Source organism: Pan paniscus, chromosome 8 (genome assembly GCF_029289425.2).
Source record: "Pan paniscus chromosome 8, NHGRI_mPanPan1-v2.0_pri, whole genome shotgun sequence".
Taxonomy (NCBI): Eukaryota; Metazoa; Chordata; class Mammalia; order Primates; family Hominidae; genus Pan; species Pan paniscus.
This window is the reverse complement of record NC_073257.2, coordinates 15583752-15604992: the sequence shown is the minus strand read 5'-3', so window position 1 is coordinate 15604992 and position 21241 is coordinate 15583752. Positions and strand designations below refer to the sequence as shown.

The window sequence follows — 21241 nt, the reverse complement described above, 5'->3', positions numbered from 1 at the left end:
CTTTCTCTTGCAAAACATGGGTGTGGTGGCTCAAGCCTGTAATCCCAGCACTTTGGGAGGCTGAGGCGGGTGAATCACTTGAGGTCAGGAGTTTGAGACCAACCTGGCCAACATGTTGAAACCCCGTCTGTACTAAAAATACAAAAATTAGCTGGATGTGGTGACACGCACTGGTACGAGCTGGTAATCGCAGCTACTCGGGAGGCTGAGGCATGAGAATTGCTTGAACATGGGAGGCAGAGATTGCAGGGAGCTGAGATGGCACCACTGCACTCTAGCCTAGGCAACAGAAGGAAACTCCTTTTTTTGTTTTGGTTTGCTGTTAAAGGGCCACAAGTCACCTTGTGCCTTAATCTCATTAGCTCCTAAACAACTATCACCTTACCAAAAAGGACCAATGGCAAATTTAGAAAATTATTTCTCTCTAACCAGTCACCAGGGCCTGCTACTGCAAAAGTGGTGCTGTGAGTACTGCCTGACTTTCTGATTTTTCACAGTGACATGGAATAAGCACAACCCCTAAGCACGTTTGCAGTGGCCGGGCCTGAGGGGTGTGTGTTCTTGACAGGGCAGAGCTTTCTCCAAAGCACCTCACCTCCCTCGGAGTCGAACCGCATCTTGAAATCTCCTCTCGTCCATCGCCTTCTGCACATCCTGAGTCTTTTAAAACAATGATGAAAAGAAGAAAGAATGTGTCAGGACCTGGTGCATCATGGATGGGGTAGGTAGAGACTGGCTCGGTCCTTCCCACCAGCCCCCTCCAGTCTGACCCGGGCAGCCGGCAGCCCCAGGGTTAATGGTCTAGACGACCGGCCGCCAAGTGTGTCCTAATGCTGGTTGGCAGCCAGCCCCACATGGCCCGGCTGTGAGGTCAGAGCCCTGGGACTGCTTAGCTCAGGAGGCTTCTGAGGAAAAAGAGAAGGTGTCACCTGCTGTTTGTGGACACAACACTGTGAAGATTTAACTCCGAGAGAACAAAGCCAGAGGAAATGAAATCTCTCAGGCATGGTTCTAAGGAATTCTCAATTTGATTATGGTGGGGAAAAACAAAACAAAACACACCAGCTAACTGGGGGATGTGGGATGGGAGCGAGGTCACAGTGGGCGGGGGAGCAGAGGGGCCCGGATGGAGGCCCTGGGACACGGGGCTGGGACTGATGCACGCCAGGCAACCCTGGGCAACGTCAGGATCTTGGGCAAGTTCTTTCTCGCTCTGAACTTCAATTTCCTCATCTGTAAAATGAGAAAAATACTCCTACTTCCAGCTATCTCTAAGGTTATTCAAGCATGTCAGACCCTCAGGAAGACGCCTGACAAACAGCAGGTGCACAGTAGTGGTCCCTCAGCTTTAAAAACAAAGGCACACAAGGGTGGTTTCAAGGTCAGGGCAATGACACCTACCACGGTCGTCTCTAGACAAGCAGAGACATGAGACACAGGCTCAAAATACACGTACTGCATGTCGTTCAGTGCTCTGAGCCTTTTAAGCCTACTGCCTCTCACATGCACACAGGCACACACTAACGTGCAGACACACACTATCTCACACTCCAACATGCACACATATGCATATAAGCATACCTGCACACACAAACATGCAGATACACGCTACCTCACACTCATGCCAACATGCACACATCTGCATAGAAACATACCTGCACACACACACAAACATGCAGGCACATACTACCTCTCACAAACATACACACACATGCATATAAACACATGCACACACAGACATGCACAATCTCAAACATGCTCACACAAGCATATAACCATACATGCACACACATGCAGATGCATTACCTCACACACACATACACATGCATATAAACATACATGCACACTAACATGCAGAAACATACTACCTCACGCTCAAATGAACACATATGCATATACACACATGCACACACACTAACATGCACACACTACCTCACAAAAACATGCACACACATGCATACAAACATGCATGCACACAAACATGCACACATACATGCAGACATACTACCACACTCAAACATGCATACTCATGCATATAAATACACATACATGCAGACCCAAACTACCTCACTCACACACACACACATGCATAAATATATGCATAAACCTGCATGTATATGCATATAGAGACACACATGCACACACAGATACATACATACACACAGAGACACAAGCCTGCACACACACTCACACACATACACACAAATACCATTTTCTCCCTTGGGCTTTTGGAAATTATGTTTACAAGGTGACTTTCAACAAGTCCCTGACTTGATTGCTTCACGACTTTTGTGTGGGTTAAGAGGCAACAAAACAGGAGTCATGAATCATGAATGAACTCTGAAAAATAAAACAACAGCTGGGCGCGGTGGCTCACGCCTGTAATCCCAGCACTTTGGGAGGCCGAGGTGGATGGATCACAAGGTCAGGAGATCCAGACCATCCTGGCTAACACGGTGAAACCCCACCTCTACTAAAAATACAAACAAACAAACAAAAAAATTAGCCAGGCACCTGTAGTCCCAGCTACTCGGGAGGCTGAGGCAGGAGAATGGCGTGAACCCAGGAGGCGGAGCTTGCAGTAAGCCAAGATCACGCCATTGCACTCTAGCCTGGGCAACAGTGAGACTCTGTCTCTAAATTAATTAATTAATTAATTAAATAACTTCAAATGCAGCTAACTCCACAGCCACCTCCACTACTGAACCAATGCCTGAAAAGCTGGAACTGCTTTTCCCTTTGTTCATTTGCAGGCAGGCAGTTCCCTGGCACAAGAAGGGTGGGTGTATCTTCGGGTGACCAGAGCTATCCCCTGTGTCCCATCACAGACCTGAATGTCCTTGGGGATAGGAGGACAGGAAATGGCTGAAACTGGAGAAGTTTGGGAAGGTCCCACCTTCCCCTACAAAATACCACCCTGCAGATCTCTCTCACGCCCGCCTCCCTGACCCCTCTGCCCCATGGGTCTCTCTCATGCCCGCCTCCCTGCACTCTGTCCACGGATCTCTTTCTCTCGGCTGCCTCCCTGCACTCTGTCCTTCTGCAGCACCTGGTGCACTGGGGCCACCTGGATCCTCGACTGTTGAGGATCCCAATGCTCTAGACCCCCCTCAGGGGAGGTTACGACTATGTGCCACACAGATGGATGGTAACTTAGAAAACCAAAGAGCGAAGACGGCGCAGGCTCTGCAGGTGTGGGTGAGAACACAAGCCTTCTCCCTCCCCACAGGCAGCTCACCTCCTTCTCAGAAAGGCCGTGTAACGCAGCGTGCACCGATGAGACACCCAAGGTGCCCAGGCTGGCCCGACAAGCAGCGTCTGTCCCAGCAGCCCCCGCCCTGCCCTTGGCCATGGGCTGCCCACTCACCATCTGCACGCACTCCATCAGCGGCAGGCGCACGGCGTGGTTCCCGTTCAGTGACACGACGCAAGCTGGGGTGTCCGGGGTGGCCTCTAGCAAGGCGATGACCGCCTCCACTCCCATGCGGCTGGCCTGGAAACCAGGTCCATGTGGGTCAGGGGCAGCCTCCCGTCCTGCCCTGTCCCTGTCACCTCCTATCTTTCCATGACGTCCAATGACCTCAGTCAGGTGCTCACAGCCCCTCCCACTTCCAGCCCAACTCTTTAGAGCAAAGCGATTTCCACTCCTTTAGAACTGGCAAGACGGGAACAGAGGGGAGGTCAGGGCACATGGAGAGCAGGAGTGTTAAGAACTGAGGGTTTGTACTTGGGATTCCTGCTGCCCTGAGTCAGTTTCCAGAAACTCACACTAGAAACACAGCCTTTCTGCCCTGGGGTTGTGCCCTCTGGGGTCCACGTCGTGCCAACACCAAGCACTGCCTTCCCACATTAGGGAGCTCTCCCCGCATCTGAATGGCTGCAGGCCTAGAGACTGGTCTACACCAAAGGTCTCAAGGATCGTTAAGATGAGGGTCGGGCCGCGGGCATCTCTCGGGGAGCACCTTCCGTGGCCGGCTGGTGCCTGTGCCTCTCCAGAAACGCTTCCTCCTAGAGACCTTGTGAAGATGCCCAACCCTTCCCAACTCACCAAGATCCTGTCGAATGCCGAAGGGGTCCCTCCTCTCTGCACGTGCCCGAGGATGGTCACACGTGTGTCATAGCCCAGCTGCGTGACGACGAGCTGCAAGGAAACATCTCGTTAGGACGCGGAACTGTGATGCGGACACAGCAGCCCAGATCTGGAAGGAGGTACTGGGCACTGGAAAAGGTTTTTCGCTCTTTCTTCAGATCTAAATGGGAAAAGTTATTTCTAAATTTTGTTTCCTAGCACAACGTTTAGTGTATATAACAGGCAGCTGAAACTTGGTTTTAAAAATAATACTGTTGTTACCAGACAAGATCTTGGCTCGCACCTAGAAAATGAATACAAGTAACATGTTTGTTGCTTTAAAAAAGAAAAATAAAAAAATAACGTTTTAGTAGCTTGCATTTAAACTATTACTTATATTTCACAAAAAATGTAAACATCTTCCTTGAACCAGCTTAAATTTGTTCAGCTGTGATTTGAACAGCACAAGCCAGCCCAATCAAGGCGCTCCCCTCGCCCCAGCCCATGGGCACGCCGGCCCGGTGATCTGGAGAGGCCACTGACTGTCTCTGGAACTCAGCTTATTCCTCTGTAAGGACAGTGGGGCTGGGCTACGTAAATTCCTTGATTCCTTCTCGGTCCATTGTCCTATAATTTAATTACAGTTAAGTGGGAAATAAAATCTTTGCCTGGACTTTATGGATGACCACTTATAAATATTGGCAGATGTCTTTCCCAGGTGTCCATCACTGTTTTCATATCCAGAGATATGCTTTGCTCCTTAACTGACCATAACAAAGCACAATAAAGAAGCCGACTTGCAAAGCCAGGTGGGGACGTCTTCTGCCCCGTGGCTGCTGGAGCCACAGCCCATCCCCAGCCCCAGCAGCCTGCAGCCCCGTCTACAGCAGGGGCGCAGCCCATGGTATCAGAGTCCTCTCCAGACAGGCAGGCACTGGCCTGAGCAAGTCCCAGGGCACGAAGCCTGCCAAAGCCTGTTCCCAGGCAGGGCCACGAGGACACAGCAGCTTTGTGAGTAAGAATGTGCTCAGCTGATGCTCTGGGTTATGGGAGGGCACAGGGAATAGCAAGATGCCGCCTTTTCCCACTGTGGCAAACAGAAGCCCGGGTCGGCTGCCAAGTGGTCAGTCCTCATTCTCAGAGCAGCTCATGTTTAAGAGCCGGAATATTCTAATCCAAAGAACACGCGTGGCCACTCGAGCTGACCCCCTCTGTCTGCTGGGGAGTCCCGGAACCTCTACGGGCTCGGCAAGAGGGGACGTAAGCGGAATGGGCTCCCAGGAGCGGGAGCTGCGTGTTTCCCCTGCCATCCAACTTCTGAGTCATTATGAAAATGTTTTAAATATCAAGGATAAAAAGTTAATAATTCAATGTTCTAAACCAAGCCTGCCCATGACGCTAGCCTCCCCTGCTTCCAGGCAGAAACCGAGAGAAAGTGAGCAGCTACACGCACTCACCTCTTTGATTTTCTCAGAGGTGATGGGTTTATTTTGGGTATCAATTGCTCCTTCAGCCACAATAATAATATTCAGCCTTTTTTTCCGGGCACGGTTCTGTGGAGACAGAAAATTAAAGCTCTCAAATTCCTAATCCTGTTCTTAGCAACAAATGCAACAAAACCACAGAAGTCTGTCTCAAACTGAACTGGCCTCTTTCTGGGCAGGAATCTTTGCCTAACTTCCTAAGAGCTGCTTCCCAATGACATCAGAAGGTGGTGAAAGGTGTGCTGGGTGACAGCAGGGAGGGACAGGGGTGAGAGGAGGGGCAGGGGCGAGGAGAGGGGCAGGGGTGAAGGGGCAGGGGCAGGGTGAGGAGAGGGGCAGGGGTGAAGGGGCAGTGCAGGGGAGAGGAGAGGGGCAGGGGCGAAGGGGCAGGGGCGAGGAGAGGGGCAGGGGCGAGGAGAGGGGCAGGGGCGAGGAGAGGGGCAGGGGCGAGGAGAGGGGCAGGGGTGAAGGGGCAGGGCAGGGGCGAGGAGAGGGGCGGGGTGAAGGGGCAGGGGCGAGGAGAGGGGCAGGGGTGAAGGGGCAGGGGCGAGGAGAGGGGCAGGGGCGAGGAGAGGGGCAGGGTCGAGGAGAGGGGCAGGGGCGAGGAGAGGGGCAGGGGCGAGGAGAGGGGCAGGGGCGAGGAGAGGGGCAGGGGCGAGGAGAGGGGCAGGGGCGAGGAGAGGGGCAGGGGCGAGGAGAGGGGCAGGGGCGAGGAGAGGGGCAGGGGCAGGGGCGAGGAGAGGGGCAGGGGTGAGGAGAGGGGCAGGGGCAGGGGCGAGGAGAGGGGCAGGGGCGAGGAGAGGGGCAGGGGCGAGGAGAGGGGCAGGGGCAGGGGCGAGGAGAGGGGCAGGGGCGAGGAGAGGGGCAGGGGCGAGGAGAGGGGCAGGGGCGAGGAGAGGGGCAGGGGCGAGGAGAGGGGCAGGGGCGAGGAGAGGGGCAGGGGCGAGGAGAGGGGCAGGGGCAGGGGCGAGGAGAGGGGCAGGGGCGAGGAGAGGGGCAGGGGCGAGGAGAGGGGCAGGGGCGAGGAGAGGGGCAGGGGCGAGGGGCAGGGGCGAGGGGCAGGGGCAGGGGCGAGGCGAGGGGCAGGGGCGAGGGGCAGGGGCGAGGGGCAGGGGCGAGGCGAGGGGCAGGGGCGAGGCGAGGGGCAGGGGCGAGGCGAGGGGCAGGGGCGAGGCGAGGGGCAGGGGCGAGGCGAGGGGCAGGGGCGAGGCGAGGGGCAGGGGCGAGGCGAGGGGCAGGGGCGAGGCGAGGGGCAGGGGCGAGGCGAGGGGCAGGGGCGAGGCGAGGGGCAGGGGCGAGGCGAGGGGCAGGGGCGAGGCGAGGGGCAGGGGCGAGGCGAGGGGCAGGGGCGAGGCGAGGGGCAGGGGCGAGGCGAGGGGCAGGGGCGAGGCGAGGGGCAGGGCCGAGGCGAGGGGCAGGGCCGAGGCGAGGGGCAGGGGCGAGGCGAGGGGCAGGGGCGAGGCGAGGGGCAGGGGCGAGGCGAGGGGCAGGGGCGAGGCGAGGGGCAGGGGCGAGGCGAGGGGCAGGGGCGAGGCGAGGGGCAGGGGCGAGGCGAGGGGCAGGGGCGAGGCGAGGGGCAGGGGCGAGGCGAGGGGCAGGGGCGAGGCGAGGGGCAGGGGCGAGGCGAGGGGCAGGGGCGAGGCGAGGGGCAGGGGCGAGGCGAGGGGCAGGGGCGAGGCGAGGGGCAGGGGCGAGGCGAGGGGCAGGGGCGAGGCGAGGGGCAGGGGCGAGGCGAGGGGCAGGGGCGAGGCGAGGGGCAGGGGTGAAGGGGCGAGGAGAGGGGCAGGGGTGAAGGGGCGAGGAGAGGGGCAGGGGTGAAGGGGCAGGGGCAGGGGTGAAGGGGCAGGGGCAGGGGTGAAGGGGCAGGGGCAGGGGTGAAGGGGCAGGGGCAGGGGTGAAGGGGCAGGGGTGAAGGGGCAGGGGCAGGGGTGAAGGGGCAGGGGTGAAGGGGCAGGGGTGAAGGGGCAGGGGCAGGGGTGAAGGGGCAGGGGTGAAGGGGCAGGGGCAGGGGTGAAGGGGCAGGGGTGAAGGGGCAGGGGCGAAGGGGCAGGGGCGAAGGGGCAGGGGCAGGGGTGAAGGGGCAGGGGCAGGGGCGAAGGGGCAGGGGCAGGGGCGAAGGGGCAGGGGCAGGGGTGAAGGGGCAGGGGTGAAGGGGCAGGGGCAGGGGTGAAGGGGCAGGGGTGAAGGGGCAGGGGTGAAGGGGCAGGGGCAGGGGTGAAGGGGCAGGGGCAGGGGTGAAGGGGCAGGGGCAGGGGTGAAGGGGCAGGGGTGAAGGGGCAGGGGTGAAGGGGCAGGGGTGAAGGGGCAGGGGTGAAGGGGCAGGGGCGAGGAGAGGGGCAGGGGCGAGGAGAGGGGCAGGGGCGAGGAGAGGGGCAGGGGCGAGGAGAGGGGCAGGGGCGAGGAGAGGGGCAGGGGCGAGGACAGGGGCAGGGGCGAGGAGAGGGGCAGGGGCGAGGACAGGGGCAGGGGCGAGGACAGGGGCAGGGGCGAGGACAGGGGCAGGGGCGAGGACAGGGGCAGGGGTGAAGGGGCAGGGGCAGGGGTGAAGGGGCAGGGGTAAAGGGGCAGGGGTAAAGGGGCAGGGGTAAAGGGGCAGGGGTAAAGGGGCAGGGGTAAAGGGGCAGGGGTAAAGGGGCAGGGGCAGGGGTAAAGGGGCAGGGGCAGGGGTAAAGGGGCAGGGGTAAAGGGGCAGGGGTAAAGGGGCAGGGGTAAAGGGGCAGGGGTAAAGGGGCAGGGGCAGGGGTTAGGAGAGGGGCAGGGGTGAAGGGGCAGTGGCAGGGGCGAGGAGAGGGGCAGGGGTGAAGGAGCAGGGCGGCTGTGGCTCACTGGAAGAGAGCTCTTTGGGACTGGGAGCTCACATCACCACCACAGATAGAAATGTGGCCCCCAGTCAGCCCCAGGTGGAGGGTGCTGGTGTGATTGACAGGGGTTCCCATGGGGAAGGACACACAGGTGGACGCCCCACAGGCGCCCCGTGCACGCCATGCTTTCTGCCTCCCTCCAGAGTTTCCTGCCATCTCCCTGTGAACCACTCCTCCCCGGCCCCTCCCAGGGGAGGCCCCGAATCCTGGCCACTGGGATGAGGTTCCAGGCTCCAGCAGCAGAGAGTCGGGAGAGAAAACACGGCGTGAGCGGACACAGGGCCCAGACAGTGGGTTTCTGGCAGCTGCAGCTGCACCCGAAAGGCCTCACACTGCTGGGCCACCGTGGCTGCTGTCCCCGTCGTCCTTCCTATGCTCACGGCAGTCACGTGAGCCTAAAGAGGTCATGAAAGGAACATAGCGACCACTCCATGATGTGGATTAACTCATCCTCAATGGACTCGCTTTCTATTAAGCCCCAAATTAAAGACCCACCCATAGAAAATGGTAGGGGTGGCTGTGTGGAGCCTGGAGCCAACAGTGCCTGAAGTCCGCCTACCAGAGTTAGGCACGCATGGGGCATTCTAACCAGGCTCACTCTGTCTCAGCCTCAGGTCTTAAATGAAACCTCTTCTGCCTTGAGTCTCAGCTTTCATAGAGGAAAACATGCCCCACGCTCACAGTCCATAGAGTGAAATACAAAGTGTGACAAACTGGAGACAGAGAAATTTTTTCACTTGCTTAAAATGCCGTCCCACTTGGGATTCCTGATTAAAGCAATGCAGCCAGCATCGCCCGCTATCAACGGCCACGGGACCCGCATTACCTCCGAGAGTTTGACACACATCTGCTCCTCCCAGCCTTCCTCTGGTGGAGATTCTGGAAGGAACACCCAGTCTGCACCGCAGGCCAAGGCACTCACCAGGGCCAGGTACCTATGTGGACAAGGCAACAGCATCAACACCCCAGAAGGATCCTTCCCACGAGGGCAGCCCAGGCACCCCGCTCAGCGACAGACGTGCAGAGCTAACGCCAGGTATGAAGCGGGATGCCGGCCCCTTCAGGACTTTCCACGGGAGCATTCAGGATGTGGGGCGCAGCCTCAGGGAGATGATGCTAAGGGTCCCCCACCTGAACCGCGTCCACCGGACCCACCGCAGGTACGTACCCACAGTGTCGTCCCATCACCTCCAGAACAAAGGTCCTCTGGTGGCTGGAAGAGAAACAGAGGGAGCCCCGGACACAGCTCAGAAAGCAGAGAAACAGAGGGAGCACCCACTCAGTCCTGGAAACAGCTCAGAAAGCAGAGAAAAGGGGCTTTGACAGCCGAGTTAGCCAGGAGGCCTGCAGGGACCTAGGCTTCAAAAATGGTCCATTTTCTACTAAGGCAAACGCTATACAGTAGCCTTCCAGACTCCTGCGAGGAAGGGGACTTGAGCCACCTCTGCGCTCTCCAGTTGCACGTTGGACACCTTCTGCCTGCCTGTGCCAGGACACACTCACACTCCCAGGCCCCGTGCTGGGCTCTTTCCCAGATACCTTCTCTATTGGGCACAGTCAGCAGCTGCTGTCGACAGCCACGGCTGGATCTCTCCCACGGAAACAAGTGAGTGCCAGACTCACTAAGTGCTTAATGCCCAGAGACTGTGGGTCTTCCCAGGGAATGGAAAAATCCAACTGCTCTGAGCAGCCTTCCAACTCGGTGATTTTCCACCAACTGTGGGGTTCACGCCCACGCACTGAGAATGTCCAGTGAGGCATCACTGGGAACAGGACACGCACACAGAGGACTGGGAGGCGCCATGCTGGGGACTGGATTCGGGCACTCTCCCAGTCTCGAGCACCTCGTCCTTAAAGGGGAGACACTTATTCTATTTACCATTTCACATGGTTTTCATGCAAATTGCTTCAGAAATTGTACGGTGCGCCCCACAGTCATTAGTGACAACCTGCTGAGCTTAGAGCACCTCGGATCAAACGCTGGGGCCCCCACGACACTTCGTGACTCCGTAGGTTACACAGGGCAGGACATTGCTGGCTGTGTTTCTAATGAGTGGTGTGGAAAATCCACACGACAGTTTCCTGCTTGCCGCTCCTTCCGGAGATGTTTGGGTAGGACATTTAGAGGATAATTACTTTGTTTCTTCCTTCCAAATTCTAATAAACTGTTTTCTATCATCAGGTTAAAAACAAGGAATGTTTTAAAATTAAAAATGAAAAGTAGACCAGAGAACAATGTTCTAGCAATAGCTCCTAAAAGTCAAGTTACAAGACCAGCACCAGGACACCCAATCTGCAGAATGTTCTAGAGCCCGTGGTAACGTCTGAGCTGGGCACACATCGGGCCCCACTGGCCTCCCGCCGGTTCCTCTGAGCGCTTTACCTCTGGGCCGTGGTCATGATGGCGTCGACGACCTCGATGATCCTGTGCAGGGCGGAGTCCGTACCGATGGTCATGTCGGTGCCACAGAAGTCATTGTCGATGGAGCCCACCATGCCCACCACGTTGAGGTAGGCATACTTCTGCACGGCCTCCTTATCGATCTGGCCTGCGCGGGGAGCAAACAGCACGTCTCATCGCCGTAACCATGGCGCGTTCGGGGGGTGCCCCACTAGGGGTGAGGCAGAATGGCCGTGGGTAGAGAAATCAACCACTCTAAACTCTTGTTATTGGTATCATTTCTTTATTATCATTTTTTTGAGATAGGGTCTCACTCTGTTGACCAGGCTGGAGTGCAGTGGCACCATCATAGCCCACTGCAGCCTTGAACTCCTGGGCTCAGGTGATCCTTCTGCCTCAGTCTCCTGAGAAACTAGAACTATGCCTGGCTGATTTCTTAATTTTTTTTGTAGAGCCATACTCTGTGTTGCCCAGGCTGGTCTTAAATTCCTGGGCTCAAGTGGCCCTTCTGCCTTGGCCTTCCAAAGTGCTGGGATTATAGGTGTGAGCCACTGCCCTGGCCGATTCTTTATTTTCTCAGAACTCAAGGCAACCGGATTCTGCATAGTTAAGGAAAGAGAAGCCAGACAAAGCTGGCAGCAGTTACACACAATGGGCGCTGTCACCTGGCACTTAGACAAGAGCAGTGGATTAGAAAAATAAAAAAAAGGATCCACATTTGCAATCAGTAAACAAACATCACAGTACTTCCTGGCAACAGCTTCAGAGAATGACACGGCTTTGAACAAGGATACGTTACAATTACGGAATTAAGAATCTAAGACACTAGGCCATCTTCACACTGATTTCTCATGCATCTGTGGGAAGCTGGATCATGGGTGAGCATCTACCTCGCACTCAGGACAGACCTGGGCTGGGCAGTTCTGCATAAAGGGAATCGGAACCACTGAAGGGCCAGGGGCAAGCTTGGGCCCGGACTTGTGGCCACTGTCCCGGTCTGGGCACTCACTGTGCTGTGCCAGACAGGATGAGGTGGACAAGCGGGAACCGTGAGGCCTGGCTGCTTCCAACGGGCAGCCTTCTCCATCCCCTACGAGGATGTTCACAAACCTGGGGACAGCTGCTTTGCCTCAATGCCGCCTCTCATCGAGTTGCTGTTAAACAATATGCTTCCCTGGTCATATTTAATATTGCACTGAAATTACATAACAACCGCTTCAAGGGAGAAAAACTACACTTTGGGAGGCCGAAGCAGGTGGATGACCTGAGGTCAGGAGTTCGAGACCAGCCTGGCCAACATGGCGAAACCCTATCTCTACTAAAAATAAAAACTAAATAAAAAAATTTTTAAAAAGCTGGGTGTGGTGGCGCATGCCTGTAATCCCAGCTACTTGGGAGGCTGAGGCAGGAGAATTGCTTGAACCCAGGAGGCAGATGTTGCAGTGAGCCAAGATCGTGCCACTGCACTCCAGCCTGGGCAATGGAGAGAGACTGTCTCAAAACAAACAAAATCAAACAATCAAACAAAACAAAAATAAACCACATACACACAGGGCTCTCAGAAACACTTTCCTAAGTAGTGCCAAAGTTGGTACCGGATGATGTATTGGCAGAGATTTATCGTCTAAATAAATTAAAGTCCTGTGGCAACTTCAGTTTTAAAGGACCCCAGCAAGCTGGAAGGATACAGTGTGAGGGCTGAAAGGTGGATGCTAGTGTCCCAGGCTGCTGGGGACCCGGCTCGCCCCACGGCTGAGTGGCCGTTTGATTCCTCATCTGTAAATGGGATGATCTAAAACCTGGCTTAGATGGCTGTCATGAGGATTCCATAAAACTATCTGTGTAAAAGGTCGAAGGGTGCCTGGCACATGGTAAGGTTAAATTACTAGCATTCTTACAATCATTGCTGTTGTTTTTTGAGATCCTAAAAAGTCCTGAGATGGTGACCTATAAGATCTGTGAGAAGAGGTGCTTCTGCCACAGTGAAGAGGGAAACGTGTCAGTTCCAAAGCTCTGAAACAGGGCGAAAACCCGCAGGACAGAGGAGCAGGTGTCCACTCACCGTTCCTGGCCAGCTCCTCCAGCAGCCCACTCCACTCCTTCCGGAAGAGGTTGGCCCCGGTGAGGCTCCCGTCCCCGCCGATCACACACAGGTTGGTGATGCCACGCTGCAGCAGGTTGCAAGCAGCCTTCAGGCGGCCTTCCCGCGTGCGGAAGGCCTGGCACCGCGCACTGCCAATGATCGTCCCGCCCTGGGAAAGACACCAGCTAATTTATCTCCTCAGTCTGAGAGAGAGCCAGGTGGATGGCACACACAGGCCGACTATAAACATGGGGTGCTGGAATTTACCTTTTTCTCATTTTCATCTTGTGAGTTAGTAACTAGCTATGAAAGACTGTGATTTTCCTGTTTTTAGTCCCAGACCAGCATTCCATGGACAAAGACAGGCGCATGACACCCAAGAGGAGCCAGGGAGGCTGCAGAGCCAGACACACGGCAGCCATCACTTAAATACACGGAGCAGGAACCAGCCTGCGGTGTCACAGCAGCCGCCTCAGCACCGGCCAACGAGCTCAACCAGGTGCACGTGGAACCAAAGACAAGCCCACTGACCACCAGAGCATGCCGGCCAGGACAAGGGAAGCGGTGTGACCAGCAGCCAGGCTTCTCCCTCCAGTCACCCCTTACAGCACCTGCAAGTAAAACCAGCAGGAACCTGGGGCCAGGGGGATTTTTTTTTTTTTTTTTTTTTTTTTTTGCACCACATACCCGCTGCCCCTTTTAAAGAGCTACATCTTCAGGATCTTAAATTCTTTCATCCAAACTTCCAGGGGACATAGATCATGATTCGTCACACTTGGTTTTCCAAAAACTAAGAATTGTTGGTGGGATCCACAAATGCAGGATTTCTTTAAATAAAACCATGAATGCACCAACAAACTCCATCCGTACGGGATCCCTAAGCGTGTGCTGACTTTGTCAAGCAAGGTGCTCATAAGCACAGCAGGGGTTTTCTCTGCACTGGAGGCAAAGCTCTCCCTGACTTCGGTCTGCAGGAGACCCCTGCAGTGATGTGAGTGCGTGTTTCGATACACCAATGCTGCACGCACACAGCTCATTTTCACATACAGAGACTAATATTCCAAATCCCAGAAAAGCTCCTATTTTTACATGAAACCTACCACCATTTAATTTATCAAAACATTATGAAAAGGTTACAAAAACTGAAATTCACTCCACACGATCCTACGTCACTGGCACCAAGTGTGACCGGGACCACTTACAACCCAACCCCCAAGGCAGGTGAGGGTGGGGGCGCAGAGCAGGGCAGAGGTGCTCTCTGGACTCTGCCTGGACAAAAACCTGGGGGGCAGCACGAGAGCCAGCACAATGGGAGCTAGAGCCAGCAACCCAGAAACTCCAACCAAAGAGATGAGGTGGCTGCAACTCAGGAACAAAACCAGGATAACTGGGCTGCAGAGGAGTGGGTGCCATTCCCATTCTCTCACTCAGTCTCTTTCACACTCACACACACACACACACCACACACCTACACATACAAGGACACCACATATACACACACACCCCACACATAGATACACATTCACTAGCCAGAAATTCAGTTAACACATACACACGGGCACACCACACATACACACTCAGACTCACACACCTACATACAGACACACACCTACATACACACACCTACATACAGACACACACCTACATACAGACACACACCAAACTCACAGTTACACACACACTGAGATTCACACACCACATATACCACACACAGAAACACAGACTCACTGATACACATACACACTTCAACTCTCCGTTCACATCTTATCTTCCTCCGTCAATCACGACCGCAGAATGGAAACGCTCCCCTGTATGAATTCAGCCCACACTCTCCTGATGTTTTGCAAACATTGCTCCACCTAACTTCCGTGGTTGTCAAAATTCCCTCCACCTCTCTTCTGATGTGTCAGAGCTCAGGAGGCGCCCAATGCAGAGAGAGCCTGGACCAGCACGAAGGTGTGGGCCCCATGAGCGTCTTCAGCGGGGAGGCACCGAGTTGGATTATTTCTATTAACAAGTACTCAAAGTGAGTCACAGATTAACACATGCATTTCTAAAAATCAAACCACAAGTAAAGAGCTGCTCACAAAGTCTGTTCTGTCCACATAATCTCTATTTCTCAACTGATCTGAGCTCAAGTGTTCTGGGAATTTGCTAGACATAAAAGAGTCTCTAACTCAGAGAACCCTGTGGACGCAGCCCAGTACCTACCACTTGCAGGATGCTGGAGACACTCTCCCAGTCGGCCTCTGCGATGTTTGAGCCTCCGTCCACCATGCCCTGGTAGCCCTAGGGGAGAAAGGGAGAATCTTTTAAAAATGAGATAAACTTCACTAAATGGGAAGTGATCCTTAAATTATATAAAACGGGAAAAATGACAGTGAATGTCAGTTCCTCAGCATCCACTGGTCAGAAGACAGGGCAGTTCCAGCACTGGATAAAAGCAGTGAATTGTGGGAAAGTCCTCACCTTGAGTCCCTAGTAATGGGAACGTCTGCCTAGACTCAGCCTCACAGTGCAATGAGGAATCAAGCCATTCTCCTATGGCCCAGCATTTCCCGAGAGGCTGAAAGGGTCGCGTTTCCCTAGAAGTTGAAAGGGGTCACGTTCACCCAATGTGTTTGTCATACTTCAGCACAAACTCACAGGCACACAGCATTGTCGAGCACGGGACATACACGGGAGCATTTTTTCAGGGGCTCCGCCTGCCAAGGCGACCTGCGCCACTTAGGATATATGTTAAATATTATTAAACAGCACAGCTGAATAATAATTGTCTGCCTTACCCTCCATTAATGACACGGTGCTGCATTAGGGAATCAGATATCAATATGTGAGGACACATTGATAGAAGAAGCCCAAGGACAATTACCTTTTTTTTTTTTTTTTTTTTTTTTTGAGACGGAGTCTCACTCTGTCACCCAGGCTGGAGTGCAGTGGCGGGATCTCGGCTCACTGCAACCTGCCTCCCGGGTTGAAGTGATTCTCCTGCCTCAGCCTCCTGAGCAGCTGGGATTACAGGTGCCTGCCACTGCACCTGGCTAATTTTTGTAGCTTTTAGTAGAGACGGGGCTTCACCTTGTTGGCCATGCTGGTCTCGAACTCCTGACCTCGTGATCCGCCTGCCTCAGCCTCCCAAAGTGCTGGAATTACAGGCATGAGCCACTGCTCCTGGCCGACAATTACCTTTCAATGCTAAATGCATCCCCATCTTTTTCTCCACGGAATATACAAGATCAGGAAATGCAGCAATGCCCACGGGTAACTTCATCTACGTAACTCACTTTCCACAGCATTTAATCTTAAGAAGGAATAACATTAAGGATTTAGAAAAGTTCATGACAGATTATTGTTGGATCCATAAGCCCACCTTAGTGAGGGTCCGGAGGACAGAAAAAAAGGAAGAAAGGTTTTTAAAATTGAAATGACTCATAGATTATGGAGTTCTATATATAAATTAATCAATAGTGCAGGCACCTTGATAGCTGGCCAATTTGTATACTTATATTTATAAATATAAATTTCCACCAGAAATATTATATATACATGTGTGTTTATTTTATTTTATTTTATTTTATTTTGAGACAGAGTCTTGCTCTGTTGCCCAGGCTGGAGTGCAGTGGCACGATCTCGGCTCACTGCAACTTACATCTCCCGGGCTCAAGCAATTCTCCTGCCTCAGCCTCCGGAGTACTTGGGATTACAGGAACACACTACCACATCTGGCTAATTTTGTTTTTGTTTTTGTTTTAAAGTAGAGACAGGGTTTCACCATGTTGGCCAGGCTGGTTTCCAACTCCTGACCTCAAGTGATCTGCCTGCCTGGGCCTCCCAAAGTGCTGGGATTACAGGCATGAGCCACCATGCCTGGCCACATGTGTGTTTATAATTTAGTGTCATACATGTAATAAACAAGAAAGGAGAAAACAGTCTGGAATGCAACAGAACCCAAAACAGAGCTGGTTCATTTCAGCGCTGGCAGCCCCGTCTGCACCTCCCGAGACCCACCAGGCACCCAGGCACTGGCTCACAGGCTGGTACAGGGACTGCCCATCACCAGGCCCCCTACCTCCATGGCAAAACAGCGGAACATCTTCTAAACACAGCCCAGTCTCACTCTAGGGATTATTATTATTATTATTGTCTCCCCTTGCTCTGAAAACAGATTTCCCTTGCAGTGCAGATGAGCCCAGTGTAGCCGTCCCCCGGAGGGCGACGGTGAGCAAGTGTGAGGTCGGATGCAGACCTCGCCTCTGCACAGGGCACCCTGGGAGGCACCGTTTATGTTCTGTCCTGCTGCGGATGCTCTGTCCACACAAGGACTCACTAGTAACAGATGGCCACGTGCAAAGCCATGAATGACTCTTGGAGGCCATAATCCTCAGAATATTGTAAGTACAGTAGGTAGGTAGGCGAGTGGGTGGATACGTAAATAAAGAGATAACCTAGCCTTGGGGTTGCATTTTTAGTGATCTCCACCACCCCAAACTCCCAGGTTTTTTTTTTTTTTTTTTTTTTTTTTTTTGAGATGGAGTCTCGCTGTGTCACCCAGGCTGGAGTGCAGTGGCGTGATCTCGGCTCACTGCAAGCTCCACCTCCCGGGTTCACGCCATTCTCCCACCTCAGCCTCCCGAGTAGCTGGGACTACAGGCGACTGCCACCACGCCCGGCTAATTTTTTGTATTTTTAGTAGAGACGGGGTTTCACCATGTTAGCCAGGATGGTCTCAATCTCCTGACCTCGTGATCCGCCCGCCTCGACCTCCCAAAGTGCTGGGATTACAGGCATGAGCCGCCGCGCCCGGCCTCCCAGGTTTCTGCTAAGAATTATGCTTCATTCTGCACACACAACAGAGCGCTCCATTCTTCAGGTCTGGGAGCAACACTGAACAAACTGCCATCTGCAGTGATCCTGACTTTCCAGATTGACTTCCATGAAGCTCGGGGGGCAAGGAAACAAGGAAGCAGGCATGTAGCCTGGGCCAAAGAGTCGGAGCCTGCACCACCATGAAACGGACCCTTCTTAGAGGCATGACCTCCCATCCTCCAAGCCCACATCTCAGGAGGAGAGAAACGATGACCCATGATGGGGCCTGAACTGCAGCAGAAACCGGGACCTCCCTGAGAGGACTGGGATGTAGAGCGGCCGTAAACCTGGGGCTCCGGCAAAACTGAAACAGACAGTTCCTAAATTCCCACACCCAGAGCTGCTGCGGTCATTTCTGTGCATGCAGTTTTTTGGTAAATAAAGAGACCGGGGGGAAGGCGCCAGTCCCGGCCGCCGCCCTGCTGAAGAGGATGCCAAGGCTGCTGCAGCATCATGAGGCCGTCTCAGGCCCAGGAGTCAACCATGCACCCCTAATGGCATCAGCTTTCAGAGTATTCCTGGAGCACGCGCTATCCCGGACGCTGCTTCCAAGTCAACCGCCACCCAGCATTTTACTAGTTAATATGCCACAGTGGGAACCATACAATTTCCTTTCCCTGCATGAGTTCACAGAATTTAAATACGGATTTAATCAAACATGTTAACGAATCCTCTTGCTTCTAGAGTAGTAAGAAAACTGCTCTGCAAACCACAACATTTTGAAAAGTAAAATGTTCTCTGAAAGTAATTTCATTGTTTTGTGTTGCATAGATGCATGTGGCAAAGAAAGCCATTAAAAAATAGAAAGGGAGGGCTTTCTGAGTGCCACCTCCAATGCTCCCTGTCTAGTGCATACGTGAGCTAAGTTGCTAGGAAATGACTCATTCTTTAATTTGCAAAGTCACGACGCCCATGGAACATGTGAAAAGCAACTACCAACCACAGTTCTAAGCCGTCTTTCACCAACAAGGAAGATATCACTAAATTAGGAAGACTCATTTTGCCCAAACGTACTACAACGTAGAAATTCAGATGAGTTTTCTCTTTTGAAGTCTTCTTAGAAGGCTGAATATTTATCTTACTACAGCCAAAGCCCAGACGTTTCCTAAAACACCCTTTTGGAATTTGCCTTCCAAGCCAGTTTTATGACTCACATAGGAAAAACAGAGCATAAAACCTTTAACCTTATCTCAGTTTTTTGGCCAAAGTAACATTCTCTGTCTTGTTGACTCTGACTCACATGATGAACCTTAGATCTCCTCGTTGGCTGTGTCGGACCCATCGTCGGACAGAATTGTTTACGTTGAGTCATTCGATCACATCTAAGAACACGCCACAGGCTCTGAAGTCATTTCAACTTATTCGAAATTGTTTTGAGCTGTGTCAAAATAACCACAGCCTTCTAACCATGTAGGAGATCATTCTATATGTAGAGGTGGTTTTGACTAGAATTTTTAGGCAATCGCCGAATCCATCATAAATGGAGTAAGCTAGTTCACCTATGCGCGTAGTTCACCTATGCGCGGCTTTCTCGGACATCTCATATGTAAGTTTTTTTTTTTAAAGTTACAGACAAAGGGAAATTATACCGTTTTGTTGCAGCAGTAGGCTTTTTCTTTCAGAATGCTTGTTGCATGGGTCCATGTGTCTTCTCAACTGGATAATGCTTTTTTCCAATCTGATTTCCTGAATTCTTCACTCAACTAACTCCAAATGGTGAACATTCCAACTACCAGAATAAAACAAGCTCCTAGAGATAACAGACTTTAAAAGTGCCTTCCAGATAGTGTTATCACCAGCTTCCTGCAGACGTAGTTACTGCATTCAGAGATGTAGGGGCTTTGCTGCTTCTGAGTAAATACTATTTTTTTTGTTTCCTACAGAATCAAGCTTTCCCTAGTTTAATCCTTTTCCCTCCCCCACAGAACCTAAAGCTACAACATTCCTTAATAAATTAAAGCATTTCACTTTTAGAATTCAGAGCAAGCATGCAGAGAGGTCAGCTCTGAACGGCTCTCTAGGCTTAGACTCGGGAAACACCAGCGTTCCAAACTAGGTGTGCGAGAAAGAGAGGCGGCAGGAATTTCACTACGTCAATGGTTTTCAAAGGCCAGGAATCGTGGCTTTATCCTGTCTCTAGGAAATTCAGAGGCAGAGCCTGAGATTAAACAGCCCCGTGCCAACACACATCCCAAGCCCTGCTCACCTCCCCACCAACACTCTGAAGGAACGCTCTTGTCCAGAGACCCTACCAATCACCCCAGCAAAGCACCCTCACTGATTTCATTACTTGATAGAAAATTTCTATAGAGCAGCCTCAGGATTTCTTCTTGGGAGACTCAGTCAACTGTAAAATTCTAAAATAGGTTAGAAAATGACACACCATCCTGTGGTCCTGCACTTGCTTCTTTGGAAGACCAATAATGCAACAGCATGATGTATTTAGCCTTCTGGCATCATAGATTTCTTTAAGCCAAAGCTAAGAGTGCACAATTCCAGGTAAGTTGTACAACCAACAGCCCCAGCAGGAGCGAGGCCGGTCGCCCTTCCTCCCTTGTAGAGAGAGGGTCCCAAGCACTGGCCTGGCAGTGACCTTACAGCAAAACCCCCCCTTGAGGCTCATTCAGCTGACCACAGTGGTGGGGAGGTGGTGGTGAAGGGAGATGGTGCTCTTCTGCAGTTTGAAATGTTGACTGAAACTAGATTGTCTGAAGCCACAGGCAATGGTGTAAATGGTGGTGGGATGAAGGCAGATCATACATGAAGAATTCAGCATGGGACCTGGCTAGCATATAAACATGTAATAAAAGATAATGCTAGGATGGACGCGGTGGCTCACGCCGGTAATCCCAGCACTTTGGGAGGCCAAGGCAGGCAGATCACAAGGTCAGGAGATGGAGACCATCCTGGCTAACACGGTGAAACCCCACCTCTACTAAAAATACAAAAAAGTAGCCGGGTGTGGTGGCGGGCGCCTGTAGTCCCAGCTGCTTGGGAGGCTGAGGCGGGAGAATAGCGTGAACCTGGGAGGCGGAGCTTGCAGTGAGCTGAGATTGCGCCACTGCACTCCAACCTGGGTGACAGAGCAAGACTCTGTCTCAAAAAAAAAAAAAAAAAAAAAAAAGATAATGCTTGTTCCTGTGGTTATCGTCACCCTGGATGGGTCAATTTTGTTGGATAATGTTCCAACGATAGGCAGGGAGTGCAGAGCAGAACCAGGCCACCTCAACTGCTCTTCTAGGAGTCAGCCAGCTCGGTGAGCACGCACGCGTGTTAGTGGAAGGCATGGGCTCTGGTAAAGACCCTGTAGAGTCAGGTCGGGAACAGCTACACGTAAGAAACTGCACAGTGCTGTGCTCAAGCGTCACTTATTTTTAGACAGAAATGGAGTGGTTAAGTAGTTTTCACTTCAAGGAAGTTAACGGGCAGAAATAGTTATGTTTAAAACATCAAAGAGATGCGACTGAACGGGATGTG

At 53.0% G+C, this 21241-nt stretch overlaps 1 protein-coding gene across 4 annotated transcripts in view; it reads right to left on the bottom strand.

Annotated features, from left to right (window-relative positions):
* Nucleotides 1–21241, bottom strand: part of PFKP (phosphofructokinase, platelet) — a 71891-nt gene that overhangs the window by 24871 nt on the left and 25779 nt on the right. For all 4 annotated transcript variants that reach the window (XM_003827769.5, XM_055092356.1, XM_055092357.1 and 1 more), the window contains exons 3-11: nucleotides 15110–15187; nucleotides 12878–13067; nucleotides 10798–10963; nucleotides 9583–9627; nucleotides 9241–9349; nucleotides 5527–5622; nucleotides 4049–4141; nucleotides 3368–3493; nucleotides 596–660 (exon numbers count right to left, since the gene is read on the bottom strand). In XM_003827769.5, the coding sequence (XP_003827817.1) occupies nucleotides 596–660; nucleotides 3368–3493; nucleotides 4049–4141; nucleotides 5527–5622; nucleotides 9241–9349; nucleotides 9583–9627; nucleotides 10798–10963; nucleotides 12878–13067; nucleotides 15110–15187 (968 nt within the window). The remainder of the gene's footprint in view (nucleotides 1–595; nucleotides 661–3367; nucleotides 3494–4048; nucleotides 4142–5526; nucleotides 5623–9240; nucleotides 9350–9582; nucleotides 9628–10797; nucleotides 10964–12877; nucleotides 13068–15109; nucleotides 15188–21241) is intronic.